Genomic DNA, 17,186 nt, shown 5'->3' on the forward strand with positions numbered 1-17,186 from the left:
GATCTGATGTCATGGTTTAACGGCACAGGAAAAAAGCAAAAGACTAATAAGATCAAATTTTGCAGGGTTTTATCAAATATTTAATCAATTGTGAACAGAGCAAAAGAGGAAGCAAGCAAGCCATGTGTGAATTTGTGAGGTACCACACAACATTGCAGTAATCTGCTATTTAATATCTTAGCAAATCCATACGCATCTTAATGGACTTCTGCTGGCCGCTTCTTGACTCATTTCATGTCAAATATCTTGTGCGTCGGTCACAAACAGAAACAGTTATTTCTTCTTCTCATCATCTTTTTTCCCCTCTGGTTTGTTACCACTCTGAGAGGCCAGAGATCCCATTGCATTGCGGATGGCCTCATTGTTGGGGTCAACACCAGGTAGATTCTCCAGGACACTTTGCAGGAATTCTGGGTCCTGCATCACATCATAATCATCCTCTTCCTGTAGTTGAAATATGTGAGGGGGAAAATTCAGCATTAAGGGAACAAATAATGTTGTGTCAAGTGCAAAACATTTATAAGAGAAAAAAATATTTTGATAATTGTATTTCATTTAGTACACTAAGATTGTTAAAGGCAAACAGACAATAGATTAATTACCTTAGATTCTGCAGTGTCGATGGGAGCTCCCGTATCCATTGATTCTCCAAATTCTGACATAAAAGAGATAATGGGTCAACTTTACAACCCATGCATGTTAGCTCTACATTGAACAAGTTGTATGGACGAACCTCCCCCTGCCAGGGACATCTGCATGGCATACGCAATCTGCTCCTCCTCCGTCATGCTGCTGAAGTCTGGAAGTGCAGCTACACCACTCTCAGGCTGAGATGCAGACATCTTCAAAAGAGCTTCCTCTGATTCTGAAGCCAAAAATAAAATTCAACTCAAGTTTATTTGTATTGCACATTTCATACACAGTGGCAATTCAAAGTGCTTTATATAAACAAGAACATAGTGCTTTCACAATAATTATGGTTTTAAAGCAGCTTTTAAAAAGGTGCACATTATTGCAAAAAAGTTAAAGGGTCACGAAACACCAAAACACATTTTTTGAGCTGTTGACAGTCGTATATGTGTCCCACACTGCTAAAAACACTATTAAGACACCTATATTTCACTAAAAAGTGTAAATTGGTTGTTTTTGCGTTATTTCAAGCAAATTCGTACTTCCGGTTTGAAACGAATTTTTGAAGCTGCGTCACGGTCATGACATAATAGCGTGTATTCCAGCGTGCAGACTGGACGTCTGTGTCAGAGTGTGTCTTATTACGTCTTACAGTGTGATGCATTAATGCATGAGGAAGGCTTGGTTCAAACCAATCAGCGCGCTCTATTGTGCAACTTCATTAATATTCATTACTATCACCGTGTTTTCAGGACAGAGACGCCACGTTGTATTGGCAAAACAAGCGTGAAGTGTTGCTTTTATAGTTTGCTGCAGTTAAGTTTCGTTTTCATTTTCTCTCTGTGAGAGCGCAGCTGGAGTCACGTGTGGATTAACAGTGTACGCGACGCTCGACAACAATAACTTACGCGTCTAAGAAGGATTATTGTTTACCTGAGAGCTGGATTCGTTTGTAGTATTCTCTTCATAAAGACGCGGCTCTAGTTGCTGGTGATTACAGATTTGGTAAGTGAGCGACCAGTGCTCTTTGTTTATTCAGTTTGTTCGTATCTAACAAACTATTGCACAGAGTGTAAACACGTTAGCACCACAACCAAACTTTAACCTCGTGTAGGGTTTTTACCGCATTTAGTGACCGGAATAACACGCGCGGCTTTCTGACACTACCTGTAGTGTGCATCTAAGTTTTTGGGAAATGCGGAGGGTTTTTTTCTCTCATTCGCCGTGCGGTATAAATCATTGCATGAAAAATACACGCTTAGAGCAGTTCCTCGAATCAAATATCTCGTGTGTCGCGAGGGGTATGAATGAATTCCCTGAATGAAAGAGCCAAACTGCAGTTAAAGTCCACCATTTAATAATTTGGCAAATAATTCCACTACAGATGTCCATGTAGGTTAAACACCATCACTTTCTCCTGTATGTGTGTGTGTGTGTGTGTGTGTGTGTGTGTATGTATGTGTGTGTGTATTTTGACTCTGAAACTCGCGCGTGCCCAAATAGACACTCCCACACCATCCCACTTTAGTTCCTCCGACACTCCCCCCTGAACAGAGCTGGACACGCCCACTTTTCTGACTTTTTCCAAAGTAGAGGTGTGAAAACACCCTGCTGAAACGAGGGGGTTTCATGGCCCTTTAAGGTTATTAGTTACTGTAGTTTAGGTTTAAAAACTTTATTAATCCCACTAGGAGCCATTATATTAGGAGAGTAGCATTTCACGATACAAAAAACACATAAAAAGACTAATCACTTACAAATAGTATTAAAAACACAAATCTAGCATGCTTCATAATAACTTCATAAATAGTACTAAAAACATAGCACCCATATATTAAAAATTAAAGAGTGTAAAGTCTTATTGCCTCAGAAACAATGGCAAGTTTATATCTGTTAGAAGAGCATTTGATGCTTCTAAACCTTACAATGGCAAAAGAGCCTTAATTCCTTAATATTTGCTGTTCATGTAACTCTGCTAGACTCCGCAGAGGTAAAACAATAATCTTGGAGCAAGTCTTGACTAAGTTTTGTAGGCGATTTTTGTCTCTAACGGAAAGTGAGGAGAACAAGCATAAAAAGGAAAAGCTTAATATACTCTGGATATAATAGTATAAAAATTCTCAGTATATGTTTGAGTTCTGCTGGAACTTTGATGTGGTATCAAATATTGTACCAAGATACTTATATTCCTGTATCCTTTCAACTTGTTTTCCATTAAAATACAGTGGTTTTCATAACTTTTATTAGTTACTAATAACTTGAACTAGTAACTAATAGCTTTTAACAGTTAATTATATATAAATACAGTTAACCTGCAGTTATATAGTATATAGGTGATGTCTGTGTACATGTTCAATGAAGTGTATTAAGTGCATGTGCTGTCCTTGAAAATGCTGCTGAAAATCAATGGATTCAACTATCAAGCTTAATACTGACAATCCATTTAATAAATTCCTTTTAAGCTTTAAAATCTAGCCAACTATTTACTTTATTTATGATGGAAATTCAAATCATATATTTAAAAAAGGCTGTAAATGGATACTTTTTGGTACCAAATGATGTAGTTGCAGGATTTCCCAAAAGGGTCAGGCTAATCAGCATAACCAAACACTGATATTTTGGTAGATCCTGAGACCTGCAATCTCACCTATACTAGCCTAAAGTTTCCATGAACTCCAATGTTCACTATTTTAAACATCCACACACATCCTTACCATCACTGGCTGTAGTGGGAATGCCAGCCTCAGCTGCTGATTGGACGGCCGCTCTGCGAGCCTCCTCTTCCTGCCTTTGCCTTTGTTCCTCCATAGACACACGCAGAGCCTGTAGATGGAGAGAAACTTAAATTCAAATATCCAATTTGGATGTTAATGGAATTTGAAACTGCATTATACAATATTTTTAATTTGTTGCTAGTAAATTTAAGCATTTGAATCCTTCTTGTGAAATCATGTAATAATGGAAGCATTGCACAGACAAGAACCATGTTAAAAGAATCACAGAGCTTTAGTGCTCACACAAGAAAAAATAAACATAAATGGTTTCATTAGAGATGTTTACTGATAAAATTATGATTGTTGTTTTATTGATGTACAAGCTGACATTATACAATATCACCCCAGTCCAAAAGCATTCACAGCTTAATATAGTTTGCTAGATAGCAGACAAAATCCCCTATAAAGTGATGAAGACATTATTACATACTTTACATTTAAAATTAAGAGTGCTGGTTTCATTATCATTGCATAAGCATGATCAGAAATTAGATGAAACAAACAAGAAGTTAATATTAAGTTACATTTTAGGCACAGTGTTTGTTTTTTGTTTCAATCAAATAAAACTGTTCCAAACTAAGTTGAAAAATAGGACCAAGTGCTGAGGAAAAGCCTTGCCGCCACCTACTGGTAGTTTTAGAGTTATAATATATAAATACCAATAAAGCTAAATATTATTTAATTATCAAAGGAAATAAAATCTACAAATAATTTTGGTCTAATTTATACTCTTATATAAAGATATTATTATATCATATTATGTTAAATTGTATCTTACCAGGGCCAGCTCTGGGTCTGCACTGGGGTCCACCCCAAACTCAAAGTCACTTGCACCCAGACCAATCATGGTGCCACCTTCACCAGCCAGGATAGGAGAAGACAGCAGGGCATCAGCAAGACTCGGCCCAGGAGGCACAGTGACCAGATGAGAACCTGTGCCCTCTTTTCCATTGAGAGTGTTGACAAATGCAGTCAGTTTCTCTGTGTTCATCTCCTGAACAGATTAATCAAACAAAAGAATTGAAAACGAGTAGTGTGTGTTTGTATACACTACATACATACATATATATATATACATACATATATATATATACATATATATATATATATATATATATATATATATATATATATATATATATATATATATATATATATACACGCACACACACACAAACACACACAATATATATATATATATATAATTGCTTAAAAGATAAGAAATGTCAGCAATGCCAATCACCTCTTCTCCGAAATTGATTATATCCACATTGACCTTTTCTTTTTTCAACCTCTTTGCCATCTTCACCAGCTGGAAGAGAGTTTGTGAAATTAGTTTACCAGTTTGATCTACACAGAATGCTGAAAAGTGCCATTTCTGAATAATAATAATAATATAATAAAACAACATACATCTTTTTCATTGTCCTCTACTGGGCTGCCCACAAAAGCGACAATCCTCATCTTGTGGTTCTTGCCTTGTCTATGCTTCAGTGCCAGCTAGATGCAGGCATGCAAAATTGGAAACGTCAGTGTATTAAAAAACAACAACTTTTTTTTGTACTAAAATCCGAAGGCTGAATTTCATCTGCAATTCCCCCAGTCTTCAGTGTCAAATGATCTGTTAGTAACAATATCCTGATTTGGTGGTCAATTACCCATTTTCAATTATTAATTGGTACCTGCTTTTATGCTCATAACAAATACAACACATACAGTGCTCAGCATATATTAGTACACCCATCAAAAATCTCTCTTTTAAATTAATATATTTTAATAGGAAGCTATACAATATCATATTTGTGCATATACATTAGATTAGCCAAATCTATAGCTTATCTAACAAAATAACTTACAATAATGGTCCAAAAACTAGTACAACCAAATTTATATGTTATAGAGAAATATTAAATACAAATTTTAAAAAAGAGAAAGGTTGAAAAATGTAAAAGTTTAGTGGAAATTTTTTAGGTTGAAATTTTTTTTATATATTTTGCTTGAATTTAATTGTATTATCTTTCAATTTCTAAATATGTTTGGTGACTAAAATATTATTTTAATAAATCATATCTGTTTAGTAAATCTGTTGTTTAAATCCGCCAAAATACATAATCTATATTGACAAATGGATAAAAATATTCATTTTCAAAATGGGGTGTACTCATATATGCTGAGCACTGTAACTTGTTTTTGTGCTTCCTGTAATTACAACAAAACAATTATTCTGTAAATATGAATTGTTTTTTAAATACAATTTTTCATGGTCTATATTGCACATATTTGTACATAAACGTTCTAATTTCTTCATTAAAAAAAAATTATGTTTTTCCAGAGTTTTGACTAATGAATAATATAGAACAGAACAACCTTTTCATTTGTCAAAGAAAAAATAAAATAGTAACCAAAATCAATTGAATATATTTTTGCTAAATTAAAACATTTCCTTTATTTTTTTGGTTAGTTTTATTTTACACCAACGTTTTGAATGGAGTTTTGAGTTTACACAACTCTTCTAAACATTAAGAATAATAACAACATTGTGACATCCACCTATTTTGGTGCTTCCATTGGTTACGCCACTATGTAACCATAGCTTTCTGCCACAAGCAGATGTCATCAGGTGGTTCCCAACCTTCCCTGAGTGTTTGATCCTTACCACAACACTCTCCAGCTGGTGGCTCGGCAGTGGTGGCCAAGCCACTGCCCATCTACTCAGCTTCCCTCCTCTCTTTTACTCCATAACCAGCATAAAGCTCGTTCTGTTTCTTCTCCCATCCTGCGAGCAGCATATTTCTTGCTAGAGGTGTGAACCTACACTAGTCTCACGGTTCGGTTCGGATTATCATGCCATTGATTCGGTTCAATTCGATATTTTGGTGCATCACGGTGCATTGACGGTGCTTTCCATACACAGTTTTATATTTTCTTCACAGCAGCATTTCTTGTATTAAAATGTATGAATATATTTATATACTATTTGTAATACAATTTTGTCATTTAATACAAACAGTCAGATATATAAACTGTAACTTTAAACAAAGCGAGCATTTAGCAAATAATATAAACAAATATAAATATCCAGCTCAATTTCTGATCCTTGTGTAGTTCTCTTACACCCCTTTGATTGGTCACACCCTCAAAAAAAAAAAAAACGGTTGCGATTGGCTCTTGCGCACTGCGCTCTTCACAGATGAGTGATGCTGATAAGCGGCAGGCGGCAGCGGCGATCTCACAGCTGATGTATGATAGACACGGTGGAGAAAACTCTGCAGACACGCGCTCGTTTCTGGATGCAAAAGTAACGCTGTAAAACAGCCGAGGTCAAATGGGACACTGTGTGTGTGTGTGTGTGTGAGAGAGAGAGAGAGAGAGAGAGAGAGAGAGAGAGAGAGAAATGGAGTAGGCTACTTTCATTCTCTCGATCTCAGTGAAATAGGGGCTATTGTTGTATATGTCAGTGAAAGACTGATCCAGCAAACACACACAGTGAAATTGTGCACAGTTTATGAGTTTTAGGTAGTTAAAGCGCTGTAAATACTCGCGATCGCCTCCCTCGCGACAGAGCACATATGAGGTAAAAGACGTCAGTAAGTAATATTACTGAACCGATACCGAATTGTTCGCGTCTGCATCGCAGTGCACCGAAAAAACAATTATTTTTGACACCCCTATTTCTTGCTGTTCTCTTCAATGCCTAAAGCTGACATCAATTGCCATACTGACTTTGGTGGAAAGCCTCTACACCCCACCTCCACAGGATACAGCCATGCCAACCTTAGTTTTTACACTCCTGGATTAGTGGTGTGTACTTGGTAGCCTTCCCCTCATGAGCCTCTACACAACCCTCCTCCATGGCACAGTCAGCTCAATTAAAATGATTTTACGGTCTTTATCTGACCACAAGAAAATATCTGGATGAAGAGCTGTGTAAACCAAATCTTTTTTGACTTTGCTACTGCCTTAGTTGTGACAGGCCTAGCCCCTTCCTTGTTCAAGCTGATGGTTTTCTTATCTGTACCACCATGCTTCTTCTTGTGCCTCTCCTGCTCATTTGCAGAAGGGTCAAGAGCACCTTGTCATGTTGCCACCTATATTGACCCTGGGTTAAAGATGTTATACACCCTGACAATATGTGTGCTAGTATTCCCTTTTGGCAACATAGCTTGCAGAGGTCGTCTCTCAAACACCACATGTGCAAATGAGATGTGCAAACAACAACAAGAAAATGTAAATCACATCAACATATTCAAAAGATTTATAAAGGATCATCTGACACCATGAGTAGTTCTGCTGAAAAATAACCTTTATCATCACAAATAACTTGCGTGTTAAAACTGATTCAATTAGAAAACAGTTGGTTTAAATAATAAAAAAAAAAACATTATCTATTAAAATAAATGATTATAAATGTACTTACATGTGCCACTCGTATGCCAGTGCAGAAGGAGATTTTTCCCAGAGGCTGAACCGCATGGAGCTTTGAAAGGATGCGGCCAGTGTCTGGTGTTAAAGTGGTGAGGACCTCGCAATTACTGAACAAAACCAAAATGTCTGTTATTACATGAAACAGCATCCGACTGATTATACACATAGGAAAAACACCAACACAGACACTTACTTGGCCATTGTGATAAGGCCCACATTGTTCTCTGGGTTGCTGCGGGTCTTTGAGTGGCAGACAATGTTGACGGCGTCCTGCTGCGCCTGTAACCTGGTGGGCAGGAAATCTCCATTCCTCATGTACTCACTGTTGTCCACACTGCAAAACAATAATAGAATGAAGGCAAATATTTATGAAACAAACACTGAATGTTTGCAAGATTGACTTCAAAACAACATTAGCGCTGTTTAATTTACTGTGAACAATGTTGTGTTTTAATAGTCATTGGCTGCTAATATGACTTCCCTGTTAAGGATATGCAAATAACAGTTTTCTGAAATTATATCTGAATGGGGGAATATAAAACCAACTCAATAAAATATGGGGGATTATAAAACCAACAAGTGTATTAGCAGGGCTCAACAATAAGGACAGCCCGGTGGCCCAGGGCTAGCGTGAGAGACACTTGGGACAGTAGACCGCATCATTACTGGCCCGATTGGAACAGTGATGCCTTGCCACTAACATTTAACTTGTCTGTGACTATTTGTCAGTTGGTGCATTTTAAGTTTGTGCTTTAAGGTCTTTACACGCTACCTTCTCTGTAATGTCGTAAACAACATATTACTTTCCAGTTCCTCTTTTCTAATTGATTTGACCATGCTATTTTTTTTTTTTTTTGTAACCTGGTAACAACCAGTACAGAGTAGAAACAGCAACATAGCAGCAATATCAAATTATAAGGCTAAAAGAAAATGTCTGTTTCTAACGTCTTGGCAGGAGACATTTACATGGGAACAACACGACAAAATAAAAATGAAGTGAGCGAGTTTGCCGTCAGTTTGACAAGTCAGCCACCTTTTGTTAAATAATTTCAAACCGCAATAAAATACCTCCACATTTTCCATACTGCTCTATTTGTTTGCATAACACTTTTATTTACAGTTTTTTTTAAGTATTGAAATTCTAGATTCACAGACTTTATTTTTGACACATTATTTAAAATATGAGGCTAAAAAAAAACTATTAACTTCCCTTTTTTTTTTTTTTTTGGTGGGGCCAGTTAAAATTTTGGCAGGGCAAGTAAAAATCTAAACCACTTGCCCGATCGGACCAGTAGAAAAAATCCGTAGCGTTGAACCCTGGTATTAGTATAAACGGGGTAAACACAAGCAGCATGGTGGTTTTCACTACATAAGAACCAGAATAAACGAACCGGGTCCCAGTATTAGGCAACAGTTGCTTAAAAATCGATAGGTTGACTTTCAGGTAAGGTTGGTTTTTCCTAAACAATTTAATTTCAGAAAAGTAAGCAAATTCTAAAAGGGAATATCGTATTAGCAGCCAATAACTATTAACAGTACAGTATTCAGTCAAATAAATAGTGCTAATGTTGCTATCAAGTCATACTTTCATCTGATTTCAGACACAATATTTCAAAGTAACATGGTAAACAACATATTGAGCATGTCACAAGTTGTCACTGAACCAATATGCGAATATAAAACCAACTTTACCTCAATTAGGTTGCCTACCTAGACAGCTTTAAGGTTGCTTGGCCAACAGCTTAGGGACTGAGACGCCTCTAGTAGACTAAATAAGATGCTACAAGACTGAGTGTACTAAGAAGTGATCATTGTTAATGTGTCATTAATGTATTTGTGTGTTACTGGTTCGTTTTTTATTGGTAATCTGACAGATGAATAATGACTCAGGAGAATGTCATTCTAGCCAGAAACCGACAACTCAATTCTCTTTAATTTTCACAACTAAGAGCTCAAAAGCGCTCTAAAGCGAATAACCTACGCATTTACAATACATCGTGAGAGTATAAAATACGCATTAAGCGTACGTAAAGCGTTTGTTTATTTCTTACCAGACCATAGTACTTTCCAGCACCATCTTGGAAATCTTCTAGTTCTGTTCTCCAAGTGACAGCGTCGCTGATTGGCTTACAGATGAAAAAAATATGGACGAAATTTGTAACAGAACAGCGGATTGGTCGACATTGTCGTCGCTTCTTCTCTTGCCGGCTACGCCGTCGAGATGTTTTTGTAAATTTGTCGCGCCAACATGTGGTGTGGCAGATCAGGTTAATATCCTTATAGCACGGTAAGCCACATTTTAGAACATTTAGGTAAGAACATTTTACTTTATAAAAATGTGTGAAATTAATTGTTTTAATATTATACCTGATTTCTAATGTATAACTATACTGAACAACTATACTGAAGTAACAAGTAAGTTACGAGTAACATTGGCTATCTATTTAATTGTCTACGGAGTAACTAAAAATAATATGTGTCTTGTAAATAAATAGTTTGTGGTATTAAGTTAGTAATAGAAACAATAGCTACCTATCATTCACTGAGAAATAAATAACCTATAATGTTTATTACATAGTAGTCTAGCATACTAACAATAGCATCTACTATTAACTACCAGTTTAAAGAACAACTGTATCTAATAAGTATATTATTTGGGATAATTCACCCAAAATTAAAATTACTTCATCATTTGCTCGCTTTTTTCCCTAAATCTTTGAGATTTTAGTGCTTCTGTTGAACAAAATACTATAGGCTACTCTGAAGAAAGCTGGAAACATGATTGTCTTCCATACCTCACTGGTCTTCCTAAAAAGACAGTCAGACAGTTGCAGCTCATCCAGAACGCTGCAGCCAGAATTCTAACCAGAACCAGAAAATTAGAGCACATCACACCTGTCCTCAGGTCTTTACACTGGCTGCCAGTTACATTCAGAATAGATTTTAAAGTATTATTACTGGTCTATAAATCACTAAATGGCCTAGGACCTAAATACATCACAGATATGCTCACTGAATACAAACCTAACAGATCACTCAGATCATTACGATCATATAAACTAGAAGTTCCAAGAGTTCAGTCAAAGCAGGGTGAATCGGCTTTTAGCCACTATGCCCCTCGCTGTTGGAATCAGTTTCCAGAAATGATCAGATGTGCCCCAACATTAGGCACATTCAAATCAAGACTGAAAACACATCTGTTTAGCTGTGCCTTTACTGAATGAGCACTGTGCTGCGTCCGACAGATTGCACTATCATGTTTTTCTCTTCTTCTTCATTCTTTTATATCACATTTTACCTGTTTTTATGTTTTGTTTTTACGCATTTTTATTATTTGTTTTTATTTTTATTTTACTTGTTTCTTTTATTCTTGTTTATGTAAAGCACTTTGAATTGCCATTGTGTATGAAATGTGCTATATAAATAAACTTGCCTTGCCTTGCCTTGCCTTCCATAGTAGGCTTTTTGTTGTCCCCACTACGGAAGTCAGGATTTCAGCTTTATTCCGAATATATCTCATGAAGAAACTCATGAAGTGTTAGAACCCCTTGAGGGTGAGTAAATAATGAGCAAATTTAAATGTTTGTGTAAACTATGCATTGAATGAACAGGTACTAATATCTGATCAAGAAGTATTGGTGTCTAACTACTAAATGTTTACCACTTGTAGACCTGTTAGCTAATTAAGTGGTACTTAACCGAAGAGATACTGATATGTAAAAAAAAAAAAGTACTAGTAGCAAGAATATATATTTAAGTGTTTATAAATTACATAAAAAAACTACACTCACTCACCAGCCACTAACTAAATAACCACTCGTTACAACCGAGGTATGCAGAAGAGCATCTCTGAACGCACAACACGTTGAACCTTAAGGCAGCAGAAACCCACACCGGGTGTCACCCCTGTCAGCTACGACCAGGAAATTGAGGCTACAATTCGCACAGACTTACCTAAATTGGACAATTGGAGATTGGAAAAAACTTTGCCTGGTCTGATGAGTCTCAATTTCTGCTGCGACATTCGGATGTCAACAACATGAAAGCATGGATCCATCCTGCCTTGCATCAACGGTTCAAGCTGGTGGTGGTATTATAGTCTGGGGGATATTTTCTCGACACACTTTGGGTCATTAGTACCAATTGAGAATTATGTCAAACTGAGTGTTGTTGATAACCATGTCCATCCCTTTATGACCACAGTGTACCCATCTTCTGATGGCTACGTCCAGCAGAATAATGCACCATTTTATGAAGCACAAATAATCTCTAAGACTGGTTTCTTGAACATGACAATGAGTTCACTGTACTCAAATGGCCTCCACAGTCACCAGAGCTCAATCCAAAAGAGCACCTTAGGGATGTTGAGGAACGGGAGATTCGCATCATGGATGTGCAGCCGACAAATCTGCAGCAACTGCGTGGCGCTGTCATGTCAATATGGGCCAAAATCTCTGAGGAATGTTTCCAGTACCTTGTTGAATCTATGCCTTGAAGGATTAAGACAGTTCTGAAGGCAACAAGTACTAGTAAGGTGTACCTAATAAAGTGGCCTGTGAGTGTATATTTAAATATTAAAACAGTTTGCCGTCACAAATTTAAATGGCAATTGCTTCATCATGTTCTTCCAAACTTGTATTTATTTGTTTGTAAATTACATTTATAGTGAAATTATGTTTATTCATACTCCTTGCACCATGGAATGTCTCATCGTTTAAGTTGTGAGTCCAAAAATGTGGGTCTGAGATACCAGTGTCTTTTCATGGGGCTAGACCAGTGGTGTAAAACTCAGTCCTGGAGGGCCAATGTCCTGCATACTTTAGTGCCAACCGAAATTAAATGCACCTGAACCAGCTAATCAAGCTCTTTCTTGGTATACCAGACATTTCCAGACAGGAAGAGAGCTCAACTATGCAGGATACCGGCCCTCCAGGACTGAGTTTGGACACCCCTGGGCTAGACCGTTCACTTTGTGATGCTTATAGTTTAGGGATAACTTTTGTGTCTGTGCTCTGTTTAATCAGTGCAGATTTACCTGATGAATAAATGACTCTCAAGAGAATGTTATTGTAACCAAAAACGAAATTCTTTTATAGGTTTCAATTTCAGGAAAAACGTTGTTAGGGACAAACAACTTCAATCACTGTTCACATCTCTTTTGTTTTGGTTTTCACACCAACTGAACAAGAATGTAGACAAAAACATCACTGTTTCTTAAAGAAGTCAGACAGTCACGCATATATGAAACAAACTGAAATTTAAGTAAAGTGTCTGTCTAGACACCTTTTAAGTGTGAGGTAAGAAAAAACAGGCATACTGTAGATAAATAACGTTAACAAGGTGTTTATATGTATAGTTTCATATGGTAAAACTGTGGATATCCAAATAGTAATTAATGCACCAAAAACATGGTAAGAACTCTTTTATTTTAATAAAACCATGAACAATTTTCTATAAGAGGTACCACCAAATGTGTTCATTAAGTGAGCCTTTTAAGTCATTAATTTTTTAACTTTTTGTTAATTGTACACTTGCTTATTTGCAGATCTACCCGATAAATGATTGACGAATGCTGCTTTAACCAGAAATCAACATTGAATTCTCTTTTCTCAGTAAACCAGTTAAACTCTGCGTTTATTTTGGAATTTCTGCCTGTATTTTGCCTACCTAAATTTAAAAGCTTCCCAAATCCACATGCAGAGGTGTAAATGAAAAATTTCATTTAACACTATTGTAAATGTTTAAAATATCTGTATATGTTGTCTGTGTTATAATGTTCACCTAAAAATAGAAGCGCTTTTTGTTTTTGTTTTTTTTTATAAACTCAAAATTGTAAGTGTTCTGTGTGATCTAGGGTGCTGTAATTAATCTTGATGGTTCCTGCACATGTCTTTAATCATAGGGAAAAAAAATGTCTCTACTATAATCTATGCAAAAGTTATAGTATTCCAACTGATGAGAGGTGCTCTACAAGCCACAGGGATCAATCATTGTTTTCATATTTCACTATTCTTTTGTTTAATCAAACATAACTCACTTTGTTTGGACCACGTCAGACATATAAAAGGATTACTTATGCACATCACCTCAAAAACAGAGGAGAAATGGCCCTGAAGCGCACAGCATAAGGTAAGAGCTGACAGCTGTCTGTGCTATCTGGGGCTGCTTATTGATCATTAATGTATTGTTTTCACTTCTGCGCCATAGAAACATCGCGATTCATTCTGCAACTGTTTGATATGTGAATATAACTCAGTAAAAAGAATGCTAGAGCCGTATGAGCACCGGCAAGAGCTTTCATTTGAGCTATAACTTGTACATGTGTCATATATAAACCACATGAAAAATATGAAAATGAACCAATGTTCGATACCCAGCTCGAGTATCCAAAATACTGTGTATTTAAGTGTAAATAACTTTTGTACAGTAGAATAAAAACCAAAGTGATGCATATGTGCATTAAATATAGATTCTACACTTTCAAACGAAACCACTTACGGGGGTCTGGTGCAACGCTAGTCCTTTAAATCTTAAAGCGAAGTTTTTCATATTTTCAGAGTTTAACTGAGGTATTTTACAAAAAACCTCAGTCATGCTACATATTCATTGCATGTTTTCATATTCAGTGAACATGAATGTCGAGAGCAATGATCATTCAGCCAAACAAGCCACACAGAAAATGTCAATAAGTTTAAAACAACGTTAATTAAATAAGATAGAGGTTAATTAATCTGAGAGACTGAAACCTAGCTCACGTTTGATACTGAGACACTTCATTGGCATTTTAGAAGATCGAGATGCTACCAGAGTGAGTTTCTAAAAAGTGAATATTGTTTGTGTCATTATTGTGATTGTGTGTTTCTGATCTATTTTATGACTGTAGATCTATCAGATGAATAATTACTAGAGAATGCTGTTCTAAACAGAAACTAACAACTCATTTTATTTTGTTTACATATACATTTGATATATATTTATTCAGCAGATGGTAAAGGTAACTTAGTTTAGCAGTTTTCTTTAGTACATTTATACTCAAGTATACAAATACCCATACAGTTAAAGTCAGAAATATTTGCCCCCCTTTGAATTTTTTTTCTTTTTTAAATATCTCCCAAATGATGTTTATAGGGCAAGGAAATTTTCACAGTATGTCTGATAATATTTTTTTCTTCTGAAGAAAGTCTTATTTGTTTTATTTCGGCTAGAATAAAAGCAGTTATTAATTTTTTAAACACCATTTTAAGGTCAAAATTATTAGCCCCATTAAGCTGCTTTTTTTCCGACTGTCTACAGAACAAACCACGGTAACACTTTATAATAACTACACACTATAAATCATTTATTAAGCATTAGCAAATAGTGAATTCATTATCTGTTAAGCATTAACTCTACATTAATAAGCGTTAGTAAGCAGTTTATAACTGCAGCTACAAATGCTCTATTCTTGACTTATAAGCAGCTATATAATGTGTTTAATGATTGTATTTTCATACTCTGTAATGATTTATTTTTCATTACTAAATTAAGTATCGAATTATTTACAAACCGTTTGTATTTAAGAGTAGTTAAGGGTTTTCAGGACCATTCAGAATGAGTTAGTAAATGATTAATAAACTATTGAAATCAACATCTATGTCTTATTATTCAGGCATATACTAATAGTTAACTAATATGTTAGTAAATGCTTTATTGACTCAACTTCATGCAGTTTTGTGACCTAATATAAAGTGAGAATATAAAGCATAAATAAAATAAATAAAATAAATAATATAAAGCATAAATAAAAACTATTTATGCTTTATAAATCCCTTATAAATGACAATTAAAGGCTCAGTATCAAATGAACGATAATCTGTGCAATCTTTCTAAAAAGTAAAATTACTGTAAAGTTAAAACATTGCAAAATAACAGGAGAGTCAAAATATGACATCCAACTGGATAAAACAACAACAATAATATAATAATTTAACATTATAATAAGATGCAATGTTTAAACGCTACAGTGATTCTATTTTAGATCAGGTTGCAAAGATTTATTTTTCATTTGAAGTTGTGTATCTTTAAATGAAGAGAAATGAATAACGTATTTTTTTCCTGTTTAGAATTTAACTGAGCCTTTATAAGGGATTTATAAAGCATGAATAGTCCTCACTTTAGATTAGGTCACAAAACTGCATGAAGTTGAGTTAATGAAGCATTTATTAACATATATAGTAACCATTAATATATGCCTGAATAATAAAACATATAAATGTTGGTTTCAATAGTTTATTAATAATTTACTAACTAGTTTACTAGTCATTAATCAACCATGGTTTGCAATCAAAACTTTGTTTAAACATGCATGGCATTTATACGGATGTATAGTAAAACTGGCTATACAAATGATCAAAGCACCAAATAACACAGTTTTATTATACAAAGGGTTTTATTTTAATATAAATACTTATAAATTAAGACTGATGTTAATTTTAAATGCTAACTTCAATGTCGTTATTAGATTTTTCCTCACCCATTTACTTGTTTAAAAATCTTAAATTGTTCCATCTCCACATGCTGGTGAAAAGCTCCCGGATGTAATGTCAAACTTGAGCCACTGAATTTATGGAAGCTGTTACGTCCCTGATGTTAAATGTCTAGGGGTGGGAGTGACAGTGAAAAGTTTTTTTTTTTTTTTTTTTTAAATGTTGGTTGGGGTGAGTGTGGATCAGTCCCCTGCCTTCATGACAACACACCAAATTCAAGTTAAATAATTTATTAACAAATGTGCAATAGTAAAACTGGAAAGCAATAATAGACTTCAGGAGGGGGAAAGGCCAAAACAACAAACAAAAGTACACTCTAGCTAGTTAGGGAGTAAAACTGTCTAAACTGACAAAGTAAAATGAAATCAACAAAAGAAACGTACACTAACTCCCTAACTAAACATAAACAAGAGAAAAAGACATAAAATAGACATAAAATAGCACCCACCTCCCTACGGCTTCCAAACACAAAGTTAGTTTTCAAAAGCAGAGTTCAAGTGGCTTCAAAAGCTTTTACAACAGATTTCAACTTCAACAGGTTAAATTATCACCAATAATCTTTCTCAATCAAACAACCAGGCAGGAGAGAGACCACACTCTGGAAGCAAGCTTTAATGTGGCTTTCAACTGGCAGGCTTTTAAGCTTGCCGGGCAACGAGTAGCAGGTGCAATCAATCAACTTCCTCTCCTCCACACCTAGCTGAGAAACAGGTTGCAGGAACGGAGAGGGAGAGAGAGAGAAACCAAACACAACTAGATTATTAAAGTTCGTCGAGACAAACTTTGAGGCTGGCTTGTGAAAGCATGTTGGTAATAGTTTATTATTAGTCTA

At 35.5% G+C, this 17,186-nt stretch overlaps 1 protein-coding gene across 2 annotated transcripts; it reads right to left on the reverse strand.

Annotated features, from left to right (window-relative positions):
* Positions 1-55: 55 nt before the first annotated feature.
* On the reverse strand, positions 56-9,933 carry psmd4a (proteasome 26S subunit ubiquitin receptor, non-ATPase 4a). Of its 2 annotated transcripts, none has more exons than NM_001002112.2 (10): positions 9,881-9,923; positions 8,023-8,163; positions 7,822-7,936; positions 4,818-4,904; positions 4,648-4,716; positions 4,183-4,398; positions 3,345-3,453; positions 734-865; positions 603-655; positions 56-444 (listed from the first exon to the last, which is right to left on the reverse strand). In NM_001002112.2, exons 1-10 carry the CDS (start codon positions 9,904-9,906, stop codon positions 274-276), a joined length of 1,119 nt encoding a protein of 372 aa, NP_001002112.1. In that variant the 5' UTR covers positions 9,907-9,923; the 3' UTR covers positions 56-273. The 2 variants fall into 2 exon arrangements, with proteins under 2 accessions (NP_001002112.1, XP_087150433.1); XM_087294307.1 differs by having other exon boundaries at positions 58-444; positions 4,818-5,124; positions 5,601-7,936; positions 9,881-9,933.
* Between the last annotated feature and the right edge of the window lie 7,253 nt (positions 9,934-17,186).

This window comes from Danio rerio, chromosome 19 (genome assembly GCF_052040795.2).
Source record: "Danio rerio strain M-AB ecotype USA chromosome 19, GRCz13ab, whole genome shotgun sequence".
NCBI lineage: Eukaryota > Metazoa > Chordata > Actinopteri > Cypriniformes > Danionidae > Danio > Danio rerio.

Bases quoted from the DNA above. Each gene is read 5' to 3' on its own strand.
- psmd4a (NM_001002112.2), bottom strand. From the start codon at position 9,906: ATGGTGCTGGAAAGTACTATGGTCTG. The intron at 7,937-8,022 runs GTAAGTGTCTGT...GGTTTTGTTCAG, and splicing joins GGCCTTATCACAATGGCCAA to TAATTGCGAGGTCCTCACCA. The intron at 866-3,344 runs GTAAGGATGTGT...TTTTGGCTTCAG, and splicing joins TCCCACTACAGCCAGTGATG to AATCAGAGGAAGCTCTTTTG.